The sequence below is a fragment of the Erythrolamprus reginae genome, chromosome 2 (genome assembly GCF_031021105.1).
Source record: "Erythrolamprus reginae isolate rEryReg1 chromosome 2, rEryReg1.hap1, whole genome shotgun sequence".
NCBI lineage: Eukaryota > Metazoa > Chordata > Lepidosauria > Squamata > Dipsadidae > Erythrolamprus > Erythrolamprus reginae.
Genome location: NC_091951.1, coordinates 4,485,229 through 4,511,060, shown reverse-complemented (window position 1 = coordinate 4,511,060; position 25,832 = coordinate 4,485,229). Strand labels below are relative to the sequence as shown.

General features: G+C 44.0%; 1 protein-coding gene across 3 annotated transcripts; it reads left to right on the top strand.

Moving 5' to 3' along the window:
- Positions 1-6,876: 6,876 nt before the first annotated feature.
- On the top strand, positions 6,877-25,268 carry LOC139162912 (zinc finger and SCAN domain-containing protein 31-like). 3 transcript variants are annotated; one of them, XR_011558392.1, is made up of 5 exons: positions 6,877-7,314; positions 15,291-16,057; positions 17,965-18,091; positions 22,355-24,313; positions 24,595-25,268. XR_011558392.1 is itself a non-coding variant. In XM_070743816.1 (4 exons), the coding sequence occupies exons 1-4, from the start codon at positions 6,948-6,950 to the stop codon at positions 22,948-22,950; spliced, it is 1,857 nt and encodes a 618-aa protein (XP_070599917.1). In that variant the 5' UTR covers positions 6,877-6,947; the 3' UTR covers positions 22,951-24,586. The 3 variants fall into 3 exon arrangements, 2 of the variants coding, with proteins under 2 accessions (XP_070599917.1, XP_070599918.1); XM_070743816.1 differs by lacking the exon at positions 24,595-25,268 and having other exon boundaries at positions 22,355-24,586; XM_070743817.1 differs by lacking the exons at positions 6,877-7,314; positions 24,595-25,268 and adding an exon at positions 13,910-13,960 and having other exon boundaries at positions 22,355-24,585.
- Positions 25,269-25,832: the final 564 nt, after the last annotated feature.

The window sequence follows — 25,832 nt, the reverse complement described above, 5'->3', positions numbered from 1 at the left end:
TACATTTGTGGTACAATATAATCATGTGATAGAACATATAATGATTGTCATAGGGGTCAAATAAGCAATGAAGAAGCAAGCTGTCAAGTTTGAAGTTTGTAAAAAGTGTCCATGGTTGTAAAAAGTATACATTTATTTATTTATTTATTATTTAGATTTGTATGCCGCCCCTCTCCGCGAACTCGGGGCGGCTCACAACAAAGCATAAACAAATCGTACAAATCCAAATAGATTCAAATCAATTTAAATATTTTAAAAAGTTTAAAAAGAACCCCAATATACTAACAAGCACACACACAAACATACCAAACATAAATTGTACATGCCCGGGGGAGATGTTTCAGTTCCCCCATGCCTGACGGCAAAGGTGGGTTTTAAGAACTTTACGGAAGGCAGGGAGAGTAGGGGCAGTTCTAATCTCCGGGGGGAGTTGGTTCCAGAGAGTAGGGGCCGCCACAGAGAAGGCTCTTCCCCTGGGGCCCGCCAACTGACATGGTTCTAAAAAGTATTTTGCTACACTGGTGTTTTATTAAATAATATATTACTACACCATTTGCTTCAGACTACTTTTTCCCTTGTTTTCCACCTCTAAAATCTAGGTGCATCTTATACTCCGGTGTATCATATACTCTGAAAAATATAATATGTTTCTGTACTGGAAAGGTGACAAATCGGTAAAATAAATAAAAGATAAAGAGATTCACCGAATTTGTCTGACTATGTTACTACATAGTAACAAATCTAATATTTAGCAATCTAAATTACAGTTTTAGGTTAAAAAATTAAAAAAAAGAAAGAAACCCCAATATATAAAAACAAGCACACAATCAAATCATACAGAAAAACTACATGGGCAAGGGGGAGATGTTTCAATTCCCCCAGGCCTGACGGCAGAGGTGAGTTTTAAGGAGTTTACGAAAGGCAAGGAGGGTGTGGGCAATCCTAATCTCTGGGGGGAGTTGGTTCCAGAGGGTCGGAGCCATAGTTCCCTCTAAGCTGAGCAGTGAGCAATGGCTCACTTAAAAATCATCATCAACTCAGAGTTTTTCAAACCTGCCCAGAAGCCGAGAGGGAAAGAGTGAGAGGGAAAGAGTGCCACCCAGTCCCAAAGGGACTGCCGCTCAGACACTATACTTTTCCGCCCACCCCCCAAAAAAATTAGAGGGAACACTGGTCGGAGCCATCACAGAGAAGGCTCTTCCCCTGGGTCCCGCCAGACGACATTGTTTAGTCGACGGGACCTGGAGAAGGCCAACTCTGTGGGACCTAACCGGTCACTGGGATTCATGCGGCAGAAGGCGGTCCCGGAGATATCCTGGTCTGATGCCATGTAGGACTTTATAGGTCATAACCAACACTTTGAATTGTGACCGGAAACTGATCGGCAACCAGTGCAGACTGCGGAGTGTTGGTGTAACATGGGCATACTTGGAGAAGCCCATGATTGCTCTCTCAGCTGCATTCTGCACGATCTGACGTTTCCAAACATTCTTCAAAGGTAGCCCCATGTAAAGAAGTCTGCAGCTTGTGCCACGTTTCCTAGGATGGACCTGAAGGCCTAGCTACAGCCTAGACCAGTGATGGCGAACCTTTTTGATTCGCATGCCAAAAGCACAACTCAGAAGCTCCTTCTCAGGAGATGCCGGGGGGAAAAAGCCGAAAATTGGCGAAAACTGGACTGCGTTGGTAGGAACAAGGGGCGTGCATAAGTGCACAAGTGTGCCTTCCATCCCCTGTCCAATTGTCTCTCCTTTATCTCCTTTGTCTTTTCTTCCTTTTATATATCTTCTGCTCTATTTTTATATCTTTTCTCCTATCCTTTTCTTTATATATATTACTACTTGTCTATTCTCTTCAATGTGTATTGTGTATTGGACAAAATAAATGAATGAATGAATGAATGAATGAATGAATGAATGAATAAATAAATAAAATAATACCCTCGAAAATGTCCAGAAATACTTCACCAGAAGAGCCCTTCACTCTTCTACCCGTAACAGAACACCCTACGAAACTAGACTTTCAATCCTGGGTCTAGAAAGCTTAAAACTATGACGCCTAAAACACGATCTAAGTATTGCTCACAAGATCATATGCTGCAACGTTCTACCTGTCAATGACTACTTCAGCTTCAACCGCAACAACACAAGAGCACGCAACAGATTTAAACTTAATATTAACCACTCCAAACTTGACTGTAAAAAATACGACTTTAGTAATCGAGTTGTCGAAGCGTCGAATTCACTACCGGACTCTGTAGTATCACCCCCTAACCCCCAACACTTTACCCTTAGATTATCCACGGTTGACCTCACCAAGTTCCTAAGAGGTCAGTAAGGGGCGTCCATAAGTGCACCAGAGTGCCTTTCGTCCCCTGTCCTATTGTCTCTCCTATATCTCCTATATCTTCTCTTCTATCCCTATATCTTTTCCTGCTATTCTCTCATATTTATATAAATATAACTTATATGTCACTTCTTTATTTTCTCCTCCATTCCCCCTTTAATACATTCTACCTGTCACCTCTATAACCCTCATTATGTATTATTGTGTATTGGACAAAACAAATAAATAAATAAATAAAAATAAAAAATAAAAATAAATCTCCGTTCCCATTCCACCCTGGGGCCTGCCAGAGGTGGTATTTGCCAGTTCTCTAAAGTACTCAAAAGTTTCCCTTACTGTTTCTGCAGAACCTGTCAGAACCTGTTGAATTTCACCCCTGGCCTAGAAACATCACAGGTCTTACCAGTGTAAGGAGGAAATTCTCCTCTTGGGTTTCTTCCAGACCAGACTTAATGATCAACAACACTCAAGAATAAATTGAATAACGAAGCACGATTGCCAGAAAGAAGGAACCAAAATGAGTGACATTCAGCAAGACTTCTTTGATGTTTAATTCTATGCTTGGTGACATTTAATCCTGTGTTTATTGATGGGACAATTTCCCTATTCAGCTTTGTTGTTGTTTTTTAAATATTTTTATTAAATTTTTATTACAACAAATAAAGAAACAAAAAGAAAACTTAAAGAAAAAGTGCCCAACACCAATAAAACCCCACCACCATTTAAGGGGTTAAATTATTTCCAATAAATTTCAATTTCTTCCTTAGCTCCGGTTTACATTTCTTTACATACAAAAAGTGATTGGAATTTATTTTTCACATTGTCGTCATAAATTCTACTTAAGATATAACTTTTCACCTTATTCCATCGTGCCATCAGCTTCTCCAACTTATTTTCATCAAAGTTATTTAATCTTATTTCCATAATTTCGAAGTGGCTGTGGCCCACCATGTACCAGTACCAATTCTGGATTGTCCATTTATTGCTGTCCTTCCACCCTAGTACCACTACTGCTTGAGCGCTTTCCAAAGCTGCTGTTTTGATTTCTTTAAATTCTCGTAATTCCCCATGTTTAACTAGTGTTGCTAATTCTTTCGTGATTATCCAATTAATGTTTAGCATATTGTTAATTTCATTCTGTACTTCCTTCCAAAATTTTTGAACTTCAACACATTCCCAGAGCATATGCATAAAAACTCCTTTTATTTGGCAACCATGCCTATTCAGCTTTGTTGAGATCAACAGCAGACGTTTTTGAATGAAACCCAATCTGCTATTTGTGGTGGGTCAGAAAACCCCGCATTGCAAAACCTGCTCTCCGGTAGCTCCTTTGTTTGTTTGTTTGTTTATTTTATTTATTTTGTCCAATACACAATGAGGGTTTTAGTGGGTATACACATAGTAAAATACATGATGAAGGTTATAGAGGAGATACTCATAGTAAAATATATCTAAGAAATAATATAAAAGAAGGTATAGGAACAGAACCTATCAATGAGAGAATAGAAGAAGAGATATAGGAATAGAAGAAAGGTATAGGAGATATAGGAGAGCAATAGGACAGGGGACGGAAGTCACTGTGGTGCACTTGTACTCGCCCCTTACTGACCTCTTAGGAATCTGGATAGGTCAACCGTAGATAAACTACGGGTAAAGTGTTGGGGGTTTGGGGATGACACTACGGAGTCCGGTAATGAGTTCCACGCTTCGACAACTCAGTTACTGAAGTCGGGTTTTTTACAGTCAAGTTTGGAGCAGTTAATATTAAGTTTAAATCTGTTGTGTGCTCTTGTGTTGTTGTGGTTGAAGCTGAAGTAGTCGCCGACAGGCAGGGCGTTGCAGCATATGATCTTGTGAGCAATACTTAGATCTTGTTTAAGGCGTCTTAGTTCTAGGCTTTCTAGGCCCAGGATTGAAAGTCTATTTTTGTAGGGTATTCTGTTTCTAGTGGAGGAGTGAAGGGATCTTCTGGTGAAGTATCTTTGGACATTTTGAAGGGTGCCAGGAAAGGCTCAAAATGCAGAAGATTTGAGAGGGGTGGGTGGGACAGTGAGACCCCACATGATTGGGGGAGGGGCACTACCACTCCAGGTAGGATCTGGGGGGTGGGGGAATGACTCCCCCCCTATATGCATTCCCCTCCCCCACAAAAGACTGAAGGGATCTGTTTCAAGTAATTTAATCAAAATTTAATTAAAACTCTATACAAGCTATGGAGAATACAGTGATCCCTCGAGTATCACGAGGGTTACGTTCCAAGACCCCTCGCGATACTCGATTTTTCGCAATATAGTGGTGCAGAAGTAAAAACACCATCTGCGCATGCGCGCCCTTTTTCCATGGCCGCGCATGCGCAGATGGTGTTTTTACTTCCGCACCTGGGAAGACCCAGGGAAGGTTCCTTCCGCCGCCCAGCAGCTGATCTGCTCAGCAGCGCCGCAGCAGCGAGGAGCCGAAGATCGGGGTTTCCCCGCCGCCCACGCAAAGGGGAAACCCCGATCTTCGGCTCCTCGCTGCTGCCGCGCCCGCCGCTTTTCCACCCGCCGCTTGTCCACCCGCCACTTGTCCGCCGCTTGTCCGCCCGCCGCTTGTCCGCCCGCCGCTTGTCCGCCGCCTGCCTGCCCGCCGCCTGCCTGCCCGCCGCCTGCCTGCCCGCCGCTTGTCCGCCCACCACTTGTCCGCCGCCTGCCCGCCCGCCTGCCCGCTGCTTGTCTGCCCGCCGCTTGTCCGCCGCTTGCCTGCCCGCCGCTTGCCCGTCCGCCGCTTGTCCGCCGCTTGTCCGCCCGCCACTTGTCCGCCGCCTGCCTGCCCGCCCGCCGCTTGTCCGCCGCCTGCCCGCCGCTTGTCCGCCCGCCGCTTGTCCGCCGCCTCGCTTGTCCGCCCACCGCTTGTCCGCCGCCTGCCTGCCTGCAGCAGCAGCGAGCAGACGAAGATCGGGGTTTCCCCGCCGCCCACGCAAAGGGGAAAGCCCGATTCGGCTCCTCGCTGCTGCCGCCGAGCAGATCAGCTGCTGGGCGGCCGCAGCAGCAGCGAGCAGACAAAGATCCGGGTTTCCCCGCCGCCTACGCAAAGGGGAAACCCCGGCTCCTCGCTGATGCGCCCGCCCGCCACCCGCCGCCCGCCAGCAAGAGGGGGAGAGATAGAGAAAGAGAGAGAAGGAAAGAAAGAGATGAGAGAGGGAGGAAGAGAGTGTGAGAGAGGAAGAAGCAAGATAGAGAAAGAGAGAGAGAAAGAAAGATGAGAAAGGAAGAGAGTGACGTCATCGGGTGGAAAAATCGCGATATAGCGTTTCGCGAAGAACGAGATCGCGAAAATCGAGGGATCACTGTATATATTTATTAATTATTTATTAATTAGATTTGTATGTCATCCAATCTCAAGAGACTTAGGGTAGCGTGTATTTATTACAATATGAAATTCTTTATTCTTTATTGGCCAAGTGTGATTGGACACACAAGGAATTTGTCTTTGGTGCATATGCTCTCAGTGTACATAAAAGAAAATATACATTTGTCAAGAATCATGAGGTACAACACTTAATGATTGTCAAAGGAGTCAAATAAGCAACGACGAAACAAATCAATATTAATAAAAATCTTAAGGATACAAGTAGCAAGTTACAGTCATAAAGTCATAAGTGGGAGGAGATGGGTGATAGGAGCTATGAGAAAAACTAATAGTAATAGTAGCACAGCCTTAGTAAATAGTTTGACAGTGTTGAGGGAATTATTTGGTTAGCTGAGTGATGGCATTCGGGGAAAAACTGTTCTTGAGTCTAGTTGTCTTGGTGTGCAGTGCTCCAATAGCATCATTTTGAGGGTAGGAGTTGAAACAATTTATGTCCAGGATGTGAGGGATCAGTATTTTCACAGCCCTCTTTTTGACTCGTGCAATATACAAGTCCTCAATGGAAGGCAGATTGGCAGCAACTGTTTTTTCTGCATTTCTGAAGTCTGTGTCTAACTTGTTGGGTTGCAAAACAAAACCACAGTTATAGAGGTGCAGATGACAGACTTGATGATTTTATTTATTTTTATTTATTCATTTGTCCAATACAAAATACATATGGAGGAGAATCGACATGAAGTAATATATATAAAGATAATATGTAAAAATAGAGAAGATATATGAAAGGAATATATATATATATATGAGATAAAGGAAAGACAATTGGACAGGGGACGAAAGGCACACTAGTGCACTTATGTACTATATTATATTATATATATTATATAATACAGAATATAATACAGAATATTACAGTATATGGAACATGTAAATAAATAAATAAATAAATAAAATAATAAATAAATGTAATATATACACGTAAAGGAACCGGAAATGTCTCACAAGGGCAGCTAGAATGTAATTAAAGAGGCAGGAAATTCGTCGCAAAACAATGGAGATGAATGCTAGAGAGGAATAAAGCGGCTTACAAGCCAGAACATAACACTTGTAACACCCTCCCCCTTTTTCATATTAACACAAAGGATATTGTAGTTTACCGGAACAGGAAGTGCCTCTCAGAACAGCCAGAGGCAAATCCTAGAGTGTCAGGGAAAAGAACATCAACCAAATGCATCACAGAACAATGGAGGGGAATGCTAGAGAGGAATAAAGCCGCATACAAAAGGCGGTCAGAACAGGATTTCCCCCGCCCACTTTCCTCCGCTCCGGACTCTCCTCCAGTGGGTGAAAGAGGGAGGAGACTCTGCCCACAAACCGATGACGCGGCCGAAGGGAGACTTCTCATTGGCCCTTTTTCTGGGGCCCCTCCCGATCCCGAAGTTCTAGGAAAACTCCTCCCCTCCCCCTCAATCCAGACCCACCGATTCCGTTTCTGGGACTGGAAGCCTCCGCGTCGTTCTCGCCCGCTCTTCGGGGGCGCTTGTGGGGCGGCGGCAACGTGCTCTTGCTGGGTTGGCGAGGCCCGCCGGTCCGGATCTCTGGAAGCGCAGGAGGTCCCCGGTAAGGAGCGAGGTTGTGTGTGTATTGGGGGGGGGGGAGAGAAGAGTGGGGTTGGCTGCAAAGGGGCATCAGGTCTCCTTGGGGGAGAGGGGAGAGGGAAGGGGTTGGCACCCCTGGGCTGGGAAGTGGGGTGGATAAAGCCAGGGAGGGGGGGCCACTCCAGGCAGCCCCAAAACAAAGTGTGTAAGGAATTTAAAAGAGGGAAAGAAATGGAAAATGTGAAAGAAAGGGAGAGCAGCGCCCGCCCGATTCTCTTTTCCATGCCCCCCTTCCTCCGGAAACAGCGCGCTTCTCCTTGAAGGCCTCCGGTTTGACGCGCCCGCCCGCTCGTGCCCCTTTGTCGGGAGGGCGCGTGCGCGAGCGAACGTCGGTTGTGTGTGTGAGGGGGGGGCGGAATTGCCTTTCCTTGGGGGCGACGGGGCTCTTCCTGCTATCTCTTCCCTCACCCACAACCCTGGTCGGTCCTGTCAGAGGTTCCTGCCCCTCACTTTAGGTGATAGTGGCAGATGGGGCGAGGGAGGAAGGTCGTCCAGCCGGTTCCACGACGTCCAGGGAAAGTTCAGCTACTGGTTCTGCCTAAACAGGTTCGAACTGGCTGGATGCCGCCGCCGCCGCTCCTCCTCCCACCATCCTGAGGCCTTCCTGCAAAAAACCCCGTCTTCTTCCTCCCCTTTTGCAGGTTCTGCTCTCTGCGTGGCGCACAGAGGCCACCAGGGGGCGTGTTCTGAGGGAAAAAAATAAATACTAATGAAAATATAAATATGAAACTTTAAGCGGTGGACATAAGCACAGCATTGTTCCTGCCATCCCTGTCTTACTGTGCTGTTGCCCCAATTTACCTCTACCTCCTTTGCGTATGTTTATATCAATACCTATTATCTTGTACTTGATTTAGACAGGCAGATAGACAGCTAGATCAGTGTTTCCCAACCTTTTTTGAGCCGCGGCACATTATTCATATTTTCAAAATCCTGGGGAACATTGAAAGGGGGGGGCGGGGGGACGGGCTAAAGAAAAGTTTGGACAAAAAAACCCTCTCTCTTCCTCCCTTTCGCTCTATTTCTCCCTCTTTCTCTCTTTTCCTTCCTTCCCTTCTTTCTCTCTCTCCATCCCTCTTTCTTTCTTTCTCTCTTTTTTGCTCTCTTTCTCTCTCCCTCCTTCCCTTCCTCTATGTCTTTCTCTCTCTCTCTCTGTCTCTCTTGCTATCTCTTTCTTGCTTTTTTCTCTCTTTTGCTCTCTCTCTCTTTCACTGTCTTGCTATATGTCTCTTTCTCTTTGCCTCTCTCGCTATCTCTCTTTCTCTCTGTCTCTCTTGCTATGTCTCTCTTTTTTTTCTTTCTCTCTCTCTGCCTCTCTTGCTAAGTGTCTCTTTTTCTCTTGCTATGTCTCTCTTTCTTTTTCTCTCTCTCTGCCTCTCTTGCTATGTCTCTCTTTCTCTCTCTCTCTATCTCTCTTTCTCTGCCTCTCTTGCTGTCTCTCTTTCTTGCTCTGTCTCTCTTTCTCTGCCTCTCTTGCTATGTCTCTCTTTCTCTCTCTCTCTGCCTCTCTTATATGTCTTTCTTTCTCTCTCTCTCTCAGCTGACTGCAAGCGGGAGCCCTGGCAGCGGCAGCTGGACGTGCTGCTGGACACTGTATATGCCAGGCCCGCAGCGTCGGCATGTACGACGTCCAGCAGCACGTCCAACCGCCACCGTCAGGGCTCCCGCTTGCAGTCAGCTGAGAGAGAGCGCTCCCTCTCGCCGCCGCCTGGAGCTCCCTCTCGCCGCCGCCATCTCCCCGCGACTGCCTGCGGCCGCTACAGCCACCCCCCCGCTCCTACCGCCAGTGCCCTCCCGCCGGGCCACAAAGGACACTTGCCGCCGACGCCAGGGAAGCTCCAGCTGGGCGGGGCGCTGCTGGTACTTCCGTCCTGGGGCTCCCGCTCGCAGCTGTCCCCCGGCTCCTGCTCGATGCCGCGGTTTTCGGTGCTCTCCTGCTGGGCCCCAAATAAGGAAGACGGGGAAAAGGCGCGAAGAATGGAGCTCTCCTTCTTCCTGCCTTCCTTCTTTGGGGCCCAGCAGGAGAGCGCCGAAAATCGCGGCATCGAGCAGGAGCCGGGGGACAGCTGTGAGTGGGAGCTCCAGGTCGGCACCGGCGGCGCCCCGCCCAGCTGGAGCTTCGCGGCACACCTAGCTGTGTCTCGCGGCACACTAGTGTGCCGCGGCACACCGGTTGGGAAACGCTGAGCTAGATAATGGATGGGCGGATAGAGATAGACAGACGGACATACAGATAGATAGATAGATAGATAGATAGATAGATAGATAGATAGATAGATAGATAGACAGACAGACAGACAGACAGACAGACAGACAGACAGACAGACAGACAGACAGACAGACAGACAGTCAGTCAATCTTCGGAGAGGGGCGGCATACAAATCTAATAAATTATTATTATTATTATTATTATTATCATTATTATTATTATTATGTCAGTACAACACAGCAAACGAGATCACTATGCTGGGTTTCGTATTTCATCACCAGTCGGGCGCTTCCCAAGCACCTAGGACTGCGTGATGTAGCGGCAAATTATGTTTGCCGAACCCAGTAATGCGGCCTTTTGCAATTGACAGATGGAGATTTTGTCAATTCCAATGGTTTTCAAATGTCCGCTGAGATCCTTTGGCCCTGCGCCCAGCGTGCCAAGTACCCCTGGGACCACTTTCACGGGCTTATGCCAGAGTCGTTGCAGTTCGATTTTTAGATCTTCGTATTTCACTAATTTCTCTAGCTGCTTCTCCTCAATTCTGCTGTCTCCTGGGATTGCAATGTCGATGATCCATGCTTTCTTTTTCTCCATGATCACAATGTCTGGTGTGTTATGCTTCAGAATTCAGTCAGTCGGAAGTCCCGCAGTAGTTTTGCTTGCTCATTTTCGACCACTTTTTCGGGCTTATGATCCCACCAGTTCTTTGCCACTGGTAAATGGTAGTTCCGGCACAAGTTCCAGTGGATCATCTGTGCCACAGCATCATGTCTATGCTTGTAGTCAGTCTGTGTGATCTTTTTGCAGCAGCTGAGTATGTGATATTATTATTATTATTATTATTATTATTATTATTATTATTATTATTATTATTATTATTATATGGATAGGTGTATAGAGATAGACAGACAGACAGATAGATGGGAAATGGATGGGTGGAAAGAGATAGACAGAGACAGATAGATAGATAATGGATGGGTGGATAGAGACAGACAGACACACAGATAGACACACAGATAGATAGATAGATAGATAGATAGATAGATAGATAGATAGATGATAGATAGATAGATAGATAGATAGATAGATAGATAGATAGATGATGGGTGGATAGAGATAGACAGATGGACACACAGATAGATAGATAAATGGATAGGTGTATAGACAGACAGATAGATGGGAAAATCCAAAAGTAAGCCTAAGAAGTTTCAAGAAGAAACTGAGCATGCACTGGAATTTCTGACCAGTTCTGTGGTGGGATTTTTCAAACTTTGGGCCTTTGGGATTTTCAGATGTTAATGTCACTGAAATACTGGCCTCTCTAGGACTTTGCCCCTCTCTACCCCGTTGGGCTGCGCTGCTTAATGGGTGTGTGTGGAGGGGGACATGATTGAAACATTTAATTATGTTAAAGGGTTAAATAAGGTTCAGGAGATAAGTGTTTTTAATAGCAAAGTCGACACAAGAACAAGGGGGCACAATCTGAGGTTGGGGGAAAAATCAGAAGCAATGTGAGAATTTTGATTTTTTTTTTTTGCTTGCACGCATTAATTGATTTTACATTGGTTCCTATGGGAAACATTGTTTCGTCTTACGAACTTTTCACCTTACGAACCTCCTCCCGGAACCAATTAAGTTCGTAAGACGAGGTATCACTGTACAGGATTCCACTCCAAGGGGTGGGAGGAACTGCAAAGGTGTTTCTGCTATTTGTGGTGGGCTGGAGGTAAAACCGGCCCTTCCGCAGGCCCTTTGCCAGGAAGGGCTCAAAAGCCGGAATATTTGGGAGGGGTGAGCAGGACAGTGACCCCACGTGGTGGGGGAGGGGTACTTCTGAAGAGAAACTCTGTGTGTGGAGCAGGGATGAAATTCAAAAATTTTCCTTACCTGTTCTGTGGGCGTGGCGGGAGAAGTATGTTGCGAAATTTCCATTCCTACCTCACTCTGGGGCCAGGTGGAGGTGGTATTTTCCGGTTCTCTGAACTACTAAAAATTTCCGCTTCTGGTTCTCCAGAACCTGTCAGAACCTGCTGATATTTCACCCCTGGCGTAGAGGCATCAAAGGTCTCCCCAGTGTTCGGAGGAAATTATCCCCTTGGCTTTCTTCCAGCCAGGACTTAACGATCAACTTTGAAGAATACATTTTGAATAAGTAAGCCTAACTGCCCGAAAGAAGGAACCAAGATGAGTGACATTCATTCAGCAAGGTTTCTTGCCTAGCTAAAAAGATTGACATAGTGTGCGGGGTTTTTAAAAAAATATATACCCTTTCTGAGTTTTAGTCTAAAGCTGGTTGTTGGTGACCTTTAATTCTGTGCTTAGTGACGTTTAACTGTGTCACTGTGCTTAGTGACTTAGTTGGGGGAAAGATCAAAAGCAACATGAGAAAATATTATTTTACTGAAAGAGTAGTAGATGCTTGGAACAAACTTCCAGCAGACGTGGTAGATAAATCCACAGTAACTGAATTTAAACATGCCTGGGATAAACCTGGATCCATCCTAAGATAAAATACAGGAAATAGTAGAAGGGCAGACTAGATGGACCATGAGGTCTTTTTCAGCCGTCAGTCTTCTATGTTTCTATGTTTAATTCCGTGTTTACTGATTGGATAATTTCCCTATTCAGCTTTGTTTGGAAGGAAGGTGATTAATCTCTGGCCTCTCTAGGACTTTTGCAGAGGTGGGTTTTAAGAAGTTTACGAAAGGCAAGGAGGGTGGGGGCAGTCCTAATCTCCAGGGGGAGCTGGTTCCAGAAAGTCGGGGCCGCCACAGAGAAGGCTCTTCCCCTGGGTCCCGCCAGACGACATTGTTTAGCTGACGGGAACCGGAGAAGACCCACTCTGTGGGACCTAACCGGTCGCTGGGATTCGTGCGGCAGAAGGCGGTCCCGGAGATATTCTGGTCCGATGCCATAAAGGGCTTTATAGATCATAACCAACACTTTGAATTGTGACCGGAAACTGATCGGCAACCAATGCAGACTGCGGACTGTTGGTGTTGCATGGGCATTTTTGGGAAAGCCCATAATTGCTCTCGCCGCTGCATTCTGCACGATTTGAAGTTTCCGAACACTTTTCAAAGGTAGCCCCATGTAGAGAGCATTACAGTAGTCGAGCCTTGAGGTGATGAGGGCATGAGTGACTGTGAGCAATGAGTCCCGGTCCAGGTAGGGCCGCAACTGGTGCACCAGGCGAACCAGGGCAAACGCTTGATGTTATCTAGTTGGGTAATGGACAATCAGCCAAACTCAGAGGACATCAAGGACTCCACATCCCATTAAGCTGATAGTTGTGGCTTGGGCATGTTGGGTGAACCGTGTCTTTGTCAGGTCTCTTGAAAGAGGCGTTTCCATCAGAAGGACTCAACCGGCCAGGGATTTTCAAACTTTTAGGATGCAACAAAGCCACCCTACCCATCCCTGGGAAAAAGAAAGACGAGGGAGGATGGATATCAAACACTTAAAAGAGGGGGACAGAAATGGAAAGAAAAAACAATACCAAAAGATACTGAAGTATTTTAAAAAAATATAGAATGTGCAGAACTACATATGACGACTAAACGTTTAAATAATCAAACTGAAACAGAATATAAAATATAGGACAAAGTATATGATTGGTGGAATTTTAAAAATGGTATTAACAATTAATTATAATATAGAATGAAATAGTAAATAGTATTACTAATAACTTTTTCCTTTTGTATAAGTATAGAATATTATAAAATATAAAGAAATTTAATTAATAAGTTTAATATTAAAAATATAGAGTTAAATTTAACAAGAATGTAACTTACATGTGTGGTATTTCTGCTTTGATCTGACTACAGTTAGGATTTTTTTATATTTTTGTATTAGTTAGACTTCTACGACAAGCGGAGCAATTGTATCTCCTTAAATGTTTAGTGTTGTATGTCCTTGTTTGTCCTTTTGAAAATTCAATAAAAATATTTTTTTTAAAAAAAAGAGGGGGGGGAATGAAAGTGCCTACAAATGTTTAATATTTCATCCAAAATTTGCTTCAGCCAGTGTCCAACTCAAGTGACCAAATTGCTGTGTGTTGATTACTTGTTTCCAGAATTAAGAGTTCATTGCTTAGAGACCCTGGAGAAGCAAAAGAGGGGAGTCTGGTGGGCTACGAGGAAGAAGAAATTCAAGCTCCTCCTAAATTTCTATATTTTATATTCTGGGTATATTGACGGTTCCTGAAGATTTTCCTTCTACCTCTCCTAGCCAGGGAGACTCACTTGCTTTCTCTACTCTGGCCTTGGCCCATCGAGAAACAAAAAAAGAGGTTCGACTACTGTAATGCTCTCTACATGGGGCTACTTTTGAAAAGTGTTCGGAAACTTCAGATCGTGCGGAATGCAGCTGCGAGAGCAATCATGGGCTTCCCTAGGTATGGCCATGTAACACCAACACTCCGCGGTCTGCATTGGTTGCCTATCAATTTCCGGTCATAGAAACATAGAAGTCTGACGGCAGAAAAAGACCCCATGGTCCATCTAGTCTGCCCTTATACTATTTTCTGTATTTTATCTTAGGATGGATATATGTTTATCCCAGGCATGTTTAAATTCAGTTACTGTGGATTTATCTACCACGTCTGCTGGAAGTTTGTTCCAAGGATCTACTACTCTTTCAGTAAAATAATATTTTCTCATGTTGCTTTTGATCTTTCCCCCAACTAACCTCAGATTGTGTCCCCTTGTTCTTGTGTTCACTTTCCTATTAAAAACACTTCCCTCCTGGACCTTATTTAACCCTTTAATATATTTAAATGTTTCGATCATGTCCCCCCTTTTCCTTCTGTCCTCCAGACTATACAGATTGAGTTCATTAAGTCTTTCCTGATACGTTTTATACTTAAGACCTTCCACCATTCTTGTAGCCCGTCTTTGGACCCGTTCAATTTTGTCAATATCTTTTTGTAGGTGAGGTCTCCAGAACTGAACACAGTATTCCAAATGTGGTCTCACCAGCATTCTATATAGCGGGATCATAATCTCCCTCTTCCTGCTTGTTATACCTCTAGCTATGCAGCCAAGCATCCTACTTGCTTTCCCTACTGCCTGACTGCACTGTTCACCCATTTTGAGACTGTCAGAAATCACTACGCCTAAATCCTTCTCTTCTGAAGTTTTTGCTAACACAGAACTGCCAATACAATAGTCAGATTGAGGATTCCTTTTCCCCAAGTGCATTATTCAAAGTGTTGGTCATGACCTATAAAGCCCTTCATGGCACCGGACCAGAATATCTCTGGGACCGCCTTTTGCCGCACAAATCCCAGCGACCGGTTAGGTCCCACTAAGCAATGCCGTTTGGCAGGATCCAGGAGAAGAGCCTTCTCTGTGGCGGCGCCGACCCTCTGGAACCAGCTCCCCCCAGAGATCAGAATTGCCCCCACCCTCCTTGCCTTTCGCAAGCTCCTTAAAACCCACCTCTGTCGTCAGGCATGGGGGAAATGAAATTTCCCTTCCCCCTAGGCTTATAGAATTTATACATGGTATGTTTGTATGTATGATTGGTTCTTTAAATTGGGGTTTTCTAGATTATTTTTAATATTAGATTTGTTTACATTGTCTTTTATATTGTTGTTAGCCGCCCAGAGTCTTCGGAGAGGGGCGGCATACAAATCTAATAAATAAATAAATAAAATAAATTAAACAGCTGAAAATGCAACATGAATTCTGAAATCTTGTTGTTGTTGTTTTTCAAACTCGCAGGTAGAAGTTGTTTGTGGACCAAACAATCTCATACGTCGGGAAGACTAACTGGTGTACCGAGATTTGTCCAGGGCAATATAATTCCAGTAGAGATCCATTGGCCCGTTTCATATCCTCAGTTTTGGAGATCCAAACAGCTGTTAGCATCTTTTGCAACTGGATCACAGAATAGAGAAAAAATGGAGGGACAACGCCCATCGGATACAGGAGCTGGACAAAGCCATACTGCTGCTCAGTTCGGGAGCTATGGGGCGGTCAGGATAAAAACGGAAGAACAACACCCATTATATGCAGAATCTGGACAAAGCCTTGCTGCTGCTCAGTTCGGGAGCTATGGGGCGGTCAAGATAAAAATGGAGGAACAACACCTGTTGGATGCAGGAGCTGGACAAAGCCCTCAGTTCGGGAGCTGTGCGGAGGTCAGGATAAAAACTGAACATAACCCCAGGGAAGGAGAAAAAGAGTCTATCAACTCGGAGGCCCAGCGCAAAAACTTCAGGGAGGCCTATTACCAGCAGGCCGAGGGTCCCCAAGGGCTTTGCAGCCGACTCCATCACCTTTGCCGCCAGTGGTTGAATCCAGAAAGACATACAAAGGAACAGATGCTGGACCTGATTGTTCTGGAACAGCTCCTGTTCCTTCTTCCCCCAGAGATGCAGAGCTGGGTGCGGGAGTGTGGAGCAGAGACCAGCTCTCAGGCGGTGTCCCTGGCGGAAAGCTTCCTCCTGAGCCAGGTGGAAGAAAAGAAAGAGCAGGTCGAAGTGCAGGTGAGAGACCTTCATTTTCAGAGCTTATATTTTATTTTTATTATTATTATTATTATTATTATTATTATTATTATTATTATTATTATTATTATTATTATTATGTCAATACAACACAGCAAACGAGATGACTATGCTGGATTTCGCATTTCATCACCAGCCAGGCGCTTCCCAAGCACCTAGGACTGCGTGATGTAGCGGCGAATTATGTTTGCCGATCCCAGTAAAGTGACTTTTTGCAATTGACAGATGGAGATTTTGTCAATTCCGATGGTTTTCAAATGTCCGCTGAGATCCTTTGGCCCTGCGTCCAGCGTGCCAAGTACCACTGGGACCACTTTCACGGGCTTATGCCAGAGTCGTTGCAGCTCGATTTTTAGATCTTCGTATTTCACTAATTCCTCTAGCTGCTTCTCCTCAATTCTGCTGCCTCCTGGGATTGCGATGTCGATGATCCATACTTTTTCTCCACGATCACAATGTCTGGTGTGTTATGCTTCAGAATTCGGTCAGTCTGAAGTTGGAAGTCCCACAGTAGTTTTGCTTGCTCATTTTCAACCACTTTTTCGGGCTTATGATCCCACCAGTTCTTTGCCACTGGTAAATGGTAGTTCCGGTACAAGTTTTTTTAAAATTTATTTATTTATTTATTTATTATTATTATTATTATTATTATTATTATTATTATTATTATTATTATTTTATTATTTTATTATTATTATTAATTAAATTTGTATGCTGCCCCTCTCCAGAGACTCGGAGCGGCTCACAACAACAAAACAGTACAAATCCAATGGTTAAAACAATTTAAAACCCTTAATATAAAAAACAATCATACATCTTATACAAGCCATACGTAAAGCGGAAACGGCCCAGGGGAATCAATTTGGGTTTTAAGGAGTTTGCGAAAGGCAAGGAGGGTGGGGGCAATCCTAATCTCCGGGGGGGAGTTGATTCCAGCGGGTCGGGGCCGCCACAGAGAAGGCTCTTCCCCTAAACCCTATCATTTAAAACCAAACAACACATACATACCAAACATAAAATATAAAAGCCTGGGGGAGGTGTCTCAGTTCCCCCATGCCTGGCGATATAGGTGGGTCTTGAGTAACTTGCGAAAGACAAGGAGGGTGGGGGCAGTTCTAATCTCCGGGGGGAGTTGATTCCAGAGGGTCGGGAGTATTGTATTGGCAGTTCTGTGTTAGCAAAAACTTCAGAAGAGAAGGATTTAGAGGTAGGGATTTCTGACAGTCTCAAAATGGGTGAGCAGTGTGGTAGGGAAAGCAAGTAGGATGCTTGGCTGCATAGCTAGAGGTATAACAAGCAGGAAGAGGGAGATTGTGATCCTGCTACAAACCACATTTGGAATACTGTGTTCAGTTCTGGAGACCTCACCTACAAATGATATTGACAAAATGGAACGGGTCCAAAGACGGGTGGAAGGTCTTAAGCATAAAACGTATCAGGAAAGACTTCCTGAACTCAATCTGTATAGTCTGGAGGACAGAAGGAAAGGGGGGGACATGATCGAAACATTTAAATATGTTAAAAGGTTAAATAAGGTCCAGGAGGGAAGTGTTTTTAATAGGAAAGTGAACACAAGAACAAGGGGACACAATCTGAAGTTAGTTGGGGGAAAGATCAGAAGCAACATGAGAAAATATTATTTTACTGAAAGAGTAGTAGATCCTTGGAACAAACTTCCAGCAGACGTGGTTGATAAATCCACAGTAACTGAATTTAAACATGCCTGGGATAAACATAGATCCATCCTAAGATAAAATACAGGAAATAGTATAAGGGCAGACTAGATGGATCATGAGGTCTTTTTCTGCCGCCAGTCTTCTATGTTTCTAATAATAATTCATTTCTTTGGGTGGTCTCTTTATTTCCCCTTCTGTGTTTCTTATCAGGTCCAAAGGCCTTTCTCGGGGGCCATTCCTCAACATCTGGATGAAAAGAGCAACCCCTTAAATCTTCCCCAGGAACCGCTTATTTGGAAGATCTCCCAGGAAGGTGAAAGTTTGAGCATCTCACCAGGTAAGATTCTCTGGGCCCTCAACAGTCAGGATTCACGCCTGTTTACAGCACAGAAACTGGTTTGGTCCTGCTGGTGGTCTCGGGATGGAGGTTTATCCTGTATCCTTGTGCAGTGGAAGTGATGTGCCGGTGCCTAAAGGCTGTTAGGGTCTGGGTGGGTGTCAATAGACTCAGACTCAACCCTCACGAGATGGAGTGGCTGTGGGTTCTGCCTCCCAAGGACATGTCCATCTGTCCGTCCATTACTCGGCGGAGGGTGTGTGTGAAATTCTGACCCCCTCAGAGAGGGAACACAACTTAGGTGTCCTCGATCCACAGCTAACTTTGGACCATCATCTTTCAGCTGTGGCAAGGGGGGCATTTGCCCAGGTTCACCTGGTGTACCAGTTGCAGCCCTATTTGGACAGGGAGTCTGCTCACAGTTGCTCATGCCCTTAATCACCTCGAGAGGTTCAACTACTGCAATGCTCTCTACATTGGGCTACCTCTAAAGAGTGTTCGGAAACTTCAAATCATTCAAAATGCAGCCGCGAGAGCAGTCATGGGCCTCCCTAGGCATGCTCATATTTCTCCAACCATGGACTGCATTGGTTGCAGATTGGTTTCCAGACACAATTCAAAGTGTTGGTAATGACCTACAAAGCCCTACATGGCATTGGGCCAAATTATATGTGGGACCGCCTTCTGCTGTATGAGTCCCAGCGACTGATTAGGTCCCAGAGAGTTGACTCATCAGCCAGACAATGTCGCTTGGCGGCGCCAGGGGGAAGAGCCTTCTCTGTGGGGGGGGGGGCGGCCCTCTGGAATCAGCTCCCCCTGGAGATTCGCACTGCCCCACCCTCCTTGCTTTCCGTAAGAGTCTTAAGACTCATCTATGGCGCCAGGCTTAGGGCAATTAGGTCTCAGCCCCCTGGCCAACGAAATGAGATATACAGTGTTCCCTCAATTTTCGCGGGGGATGCGTTCCGAGACCGCCCGCGAAAGTCGAATTTCCGCGAAGTAGAGATGCGGAAGTAAATACACTATTTTTGGCTATTAACAGTATCCCAAGCCTTCCCTTAACAATTTTAAACCCCTAAATTACAATTTCCCATTCCCTTAGCAACCATTTAGATTATTACTCACCATGTTTATTAATTAAAGTTTATTTTTTAAAAAAATTATTAAAGGTCATATGACGTCATCGGGCAGGAAAAACCGTGGTATAGGGGGAAAAAACAGCAAAGTATTTTTTAATTAATATTTTTGAAAAACCGTGGTATAGGCTTTTCGCGAAGTTCGAACCCGCGAAAATCGAGGGAACACTGTATGTTGTATGATTGAACTGATATGATTGTTTTTAAATATTGGATTTTTAGATTGTAATTTTACATTTAATTAGTTTTGCCATTGTACTGTATTGTTATATGCTGTTAGCCGCCCCAAGTACTCTGAGAAGGGCGGCATACAAATCTATATAAATAAATAAATAATAAGGGAAGGTGTTCCTGAGCTGCGTGAAGTTCTTTCAAGAAAGTCCAGCTGTCTTTTGCGCAGTGGTTAGAATGCAGTATTGCAGGTAATTCAGCTCACTGCCAGGAGTTTGATCCTCACTGGCTCAAGGTTGACTCAGCCTTCCATTCTTCCAAGGTTGATAGAATGAAGGCTCAGATTGTTGGGGGCAATATTGTATTGTATTTATTATGCTGTACAGTACAATATTTAATAATAATAATAATAATAATAATAATAATAATAATAATAATAATTAGATTTGTATGCCGCCCCTCTCCGAAGACTCGGGACGGCTCACAACAATAATAAAAACAATGGTACAGTGGAACAAATCTGATATTAAAAGAGAAAAAACATATAAAACCCCATCATTTAAAACCAAACAACACATACACACCAAACATAAAATATAAAAGCCTGGGGGAGGTATCTCAGTTCCCCCATGCCTGGCGATATAGGTGGATCTTGAGTAATTTACGAAAGACAAGGAGGGTGGGGGCGGTTCTAATCTCCGGGGGGAGTTGATTCCAGAGGGCTGGGGCCGCCACAGAGAAGGCTCTTCCCCTGGGGCCCGCCAAACAACATTGTTTTGTCGATGGGACCCGGAGAAGGCCAACTCTGTGGGACCTTATTGGTCACTGGGATTCGTGCGGTAGCAGGCGGTTCCGGAGGTATTCTGGTCCCATGCCATGTAGGGCTTTAAAGGTCATAACCAACACTTTGAATTGTGACGGGAAACTGATGGGCAGCCAGTGCAGGCCACGGAGTGTTGAAGAAACGTGGGCGAATCTGGGACGCCCCACGATGGCTCTCGCGGCCGCATTCTGCACGATCTGAAGTTTCCGAACACTTTTCAAAGGTAGCCCCATGTACAGAGCGTTGCAGTAAACGAACATCGAGGTGATTAGGGCATGAGCGACTGAGCAATGACTCCCTGTCCAAATAGGGCCTTTGTATTGTACTTATTATGCTGTATGATACACTGAGTCGGTTGAGAAGGTTGTCATAGAAGTCCAACAAACAAACAAACAAACAGACTCTGGAAACTGCTTAGAGATGGCAGTAAAGCAGTATTTGTTTGTTTGTTTGTTTGTTTATTGGATTCGTATGCCGCCCCTCTCCGTAGACTCGGGGTGGCTAACAACAGTAATAAAAACAGCACATAACAATCCAATATTAAAATAGTTTAAAACCCTTATTATAAAACCAAACATACATACAGACATACCATGCATAAAATTGTAAAGGCCTAGGGGGAAAGAGGATCTCAGTTCCCCCATGCCTGATGGCAGAGGTGGGATTTAAGTAGCTTACGAAAGGTAAGGAGGGTGGAGGCAATTCTAATCTCTGGGGGGAGTTGGTTCCAGAGAGCCGGGGCCGCCACAGAGAAGGCTCTTTTCCTGGGTCCCACCAAGTGACATTGTTTAGTTGACGGGACCCGGAGAAGGCCTACTCTGTGGGACCTAACTGGTCGCTGGGATTCGTACAGCAGAAGGTGGTCCCTGAGATAATCTGGTCCGGTGCCATGAAGGGCTTTGTAGGTCATAACCAACACTTTGAATTGTGACCGGAAACTGATCGGCAACCAATGCAGACTGCGGACTGTTGGTGTAACGTGGGCATATTTGGGAAAGCCCATGATTGCTCTCGCAGCTGCATTCCGTATGAGGTCTCAGTGCTTTTGCTATTTCAACCCTAAGCTGCAAATATTCTCCTTTATTGAAATGCTGCTATTTGTGATTTAAAATGAAGGGATCAGTGATTGTAGGCCTTTTATAAAGATATAATTGTGATCAGTAGTGGGATTCAGCTGGCTCCGACCGGTTCAGTAGAACAGGGATGAATTCTAACTTGCCTCATCGCCAGTTTGCTTCCTCCCGGGGCGCGTGGCCGTGTTTGCACACATAAATGCGCCGTGCCAAAAAATTGTTTTAAAAAAAGTCGAACCGGGAGGAACCCACCTCTCCAGTAGAACTAGTAGCTAACTTTGTGCAGTTTGGTGAACCGGCTGATCCCACCACTGGCTGGCCCCACCCCATCCTTCCCAACCACTCCTTTTCTCGCCTCACCTGCCTTGGCTGCTCGCCTAGTTTTTGGTAAGTCGCTCTGTCTCTCTCTTCTTCTTTTGTTTTGAATATACTTTATTAATTTTTCAATAAAAGAACATACAAACTCACAAACATTTAAACACATAGTAGGGGTTACAATTGCCCTTCTTTTTTTGAAGTCAATTTTTAATACAGAAAAAAGGATAAATTCTTAAATCTTTAAGTCAACAAGTGAAAAGAAGAATTTTGTTTACATATTCTAATAAACATAGGATTAAATTAATAAAAAAGAAAAACCAACAGCAATAACAACAACAAAAAAATATCAATAACATTTGGATATACTGTATTCTTGCGGTTTTCATAACCTTAATTTTAACTTTATTCTTGTCTATCCATGTATAAACTTTATTCCAAATAGTATAAAAATCAGATTCTATCATTCAGCCTTCTTGTCATCATATCCATCTCTGCACAATCCAAGATTTTTTTAACTACATCTTCTTTTTTGGGAACATCTTCCCCTTTCCAATTTTGTGCATAAACTATCCTGGCCACTGTTAAAATATGTACAACCAGATTAAAAAATATCTTTTTTATATTTCTGTTTGGCTATACCTAAAAGATAAAATTCTGGGGATTTTTCTCTGTCTCACATGTACAACCACAATGGAATCCAAACTAAAACGATTTTTAATTTTCCTTTTTTTTTTTTTTGCAGTTACCCTTAACAGGATGAAAAGGCAACAGAATTTTTCAGTAAGAATCAGTAAGAAACCAAGATTGGAGTCGGTCGTATCAGAAATGGCCTTGGGTGATATACAACAGTCACAAGCACAGCCACTGCAACTTGGAGAGAGCAGTCCGTCAGTGATTGAAATGAATAACGATACCTCCAAAATCGAAGACAGTCTTCCCGAATGCTGGACACTGCAACAATACATCAGTTTTAAAGAAAAATACGAAGGATTGCAAGTTTCTAACAAAAAGTTAGGCTGCGAGTATTGTGCAAAACACGGCTTCCTAAAAATGAAAAGCGTTCACGTGTCAAAACAATGGAAATATTTTCAGATTGAGGCGTCGGGGAGAAACAAAGAGGTAAAACAGGCTTCTTTAAGGAAAAAAATGAAAGAACATTTTTCGTCAAGAGCTCATAATATTTGTAAAGAGAACATAAAACAATGCGAGGAGGCTTCAATAGCCAAATATAAGATGAAGGAAAAATATGAACAAATTACTTGTACAGTATTTAATACAGTTTACAGCCTGGCAGAAGGATATAAACCATTTTCAGACATAAAACATGAGTTGGATTAGATGGATTAGATATTGTGGGAATAGGGTTACATTCCTGTGAAATTGCAGCGAAAACAGTTGTTTTCATTGCAAAAACAATTAGAAATTATTTACCACTCGTGAGAAGTATGGAAGCCACAACTGCAACCCAGGAAGATGCTGGACTGGCTGGTTAGATGAGGATCTGTGCGTCTTCATTTTCTTGCTTCGGTGATTCTGGCAATCCTTGGGGAGGGGGGTGTTCGCTGATGCCGGATTAAATTTTCCTCCATTGCATTTTGTTCTGTCGGGCTCTGGTAGAATCCTCCCAAAAATTCACAGGTACAAATTTCAGACGCACACACGTTTGAAAATTCAAAACAATGTTCTTTATAATGAAAATTCACTTAAACCAAGCCTTCTTTTGGTATAGCAAAGAGCACTCGTCTCCAAACAAACTGGTAATTGGTACAAGTCCCTTATCAGTTCTGTGATACTTAGCTTGCAGCTGTGAGGCAATTCACAGTCCTCCTTCTTTCACAAAGTGAAACACACTTTGCCCTGGTTTAGTTTCAAAGCGGGGAAAAATCAGCACACAAAAGGTCAAAGTCAGTAAAGCAGTCACGAAACACAACAATCAGATAATCCTCCACAATGGCCAAACCCACAGGCTGCTCTTTTTAGCAGCCTCACTAATGACCACAGCCCCACCCAACCACAGGTGACCTCATTTTCTTTGATAATAATCTCTCAGTTGTTGCTGCCTATGCATCGCTCTCCGCATGTGTGGCTGTATCATTAACTCTTGTTCTGAATCCAAGGAGGAGCTAGATAATTGATCTCCTTCTGAGCTGTCTGCCCCACTCTCCTCCTCCCTGTCACTCATGTCTTCTTGGTCAGAGGAGCCTTCATCAGCAGATTCCACCGGGGGCAAAACAGGCCTACAGTATGTAGATGTCTCCCCCACATCCACAGTCCTTGGGGCAGGAGCTGGGCCAGAGCTAACCACAACACATTTTGGCTTTGTCGGTGGTGTAAAAACCAGCACAAGGGACATAAAAGTGCGATAAAGGGTTACAGCCTGCAGGATTATCCTTGATTTTTGGGACTACCTACCGTTTTTCAAGCAACATATGTGGTCTTCTGTAATCTTATTCTGACCCAGGTCCCTGCGTCCACCTCCAGGAGTCACTTGACTGTTGTTAGAAATAAGTCTTTAACAGGTTTACAGAGAGAAACGTCTTAGCAGGCTTAGCCCTGTTTTTTCAGTCAATTCCCTTTTGCATTCCGTCTTACTGACGAGTGCTGCATTGGAAAATAAGAATGTCATATCCCGGTTGACTTAACAGGATATTTTTACAGGAATGTTCATTCATTTCATTTCATTTTATTGGATTTGTATGCCGCCCCTCTCCGTAGACTCGGGGCGGCTAACAACAGTGGTAAAAACAACATGCGACAATCCAATACTTAAAGTAGCTTAAAAACCCTTATTTTAAAACCAATCATACATACAAACGTACCATACATAAATTGTAGAAGCCTAGGTGGAAAGAATATCTTAATTTCCCCCATGCCTGATGACAGAGGTGGGTTTTAAGAAGCTTACGAAAGATAAGAAGGGTGGGGGCTATTTTAATCTCTGGGGGGAGTTGGTTCCAGAGGGCCGGGGCCGCCACAGAGAAGGCTCTTCCTCTGGGTCCCGCCAAACGACATTGTTTAGTTGACGGGACCCGGAGAAGGCCCACTCTGTGGGACCTAATTGGTCGCTGGGATTCGTGTGGCAGATTCGTGTGGGATTCGTCGCTGGGATTCGTGCGTTATATAGGGACACTTGGAATATTGTATCCAATTTGGGTTAAGATGTTGAGACTCAAAGTGCACAGAAGAACCAAGATCATTAAGGGACTGGAGGGTAAAACATGAAAACGTGTTGCAGAAACTGGGTTTGCCTCGTCTAGTGAAAGGAAGGACGATGATAGCAGTGTTCCAATATTTGAATCTGGGGGGGGGGTCCCCCTAATTCTCCAAAGCCCCTGAGGACAGAACAAGAAGTGATGGGTGGAAACTAATAAAAAAAAAGACCAACCTAGAATTAAGGAGAATTTTCCTGACGATTAGAACAATCGATCAGTGGAACTGCTTTCTTCCAGAAGTTGTGGGTGCTCCAGTACTGGATATTTTTAAGGAGGTGTTGGATAACTATTTGTCTGAAGTGGTGTAGGGTTTCCTGCTCAAGCAGGGGGTTGGAGTAGAGGCCCCTCGAGGCCCCTTCCAACTCTTGTTATTTCTATCTCTGTATAAGGGCAAGCTAGTTGCTGGATTGTACATAGTAGCCAATAAAGAGCTGTTGTATGAAACCTGGTCCCAGTCTCTTCATTCACCCAACTTAAGAGGGTGGCTCCCTAAGATGTCCTCTCTGTCCCTGGATGGAGCCAGGAGGGTTGCTCATGGCGGTGAAGCCTGAAGAAAATGAAAGGAATTTAAAAAGAGGAAAAAATCAAAAAGTGAAAGAAGAAAAGCGAGTGCAACACCGACCTGTGTCTCTTTTTCTCCCCGGAACAATGTGCTTCTCCTTTTTTTAAAAAAAATACTTTATTGATTATTTACATTAAAAAAGATTAGGTATAAACACTACAACAATACAACATTTACATGGTGCATGAAATTACATAAGTTTTTATGCATAGGCATCCTTCAGAAAGAAAAAAAGAAAAGAGAAGAAGAAAGTAAAATGTTACAACATACATATATACATTCAAGACAAAATAAAGCATTATGCTTTATACATGAGTTAATTTGGTATCAGCTTAATATTTACACCTGCTAGATTGCAGGCTAATTGTTTCATGCAGCATATTCATTATCATAGATATATAGATATATGTATATTTGTTTTCGTAGATTTTCACGGGTGTATGTAT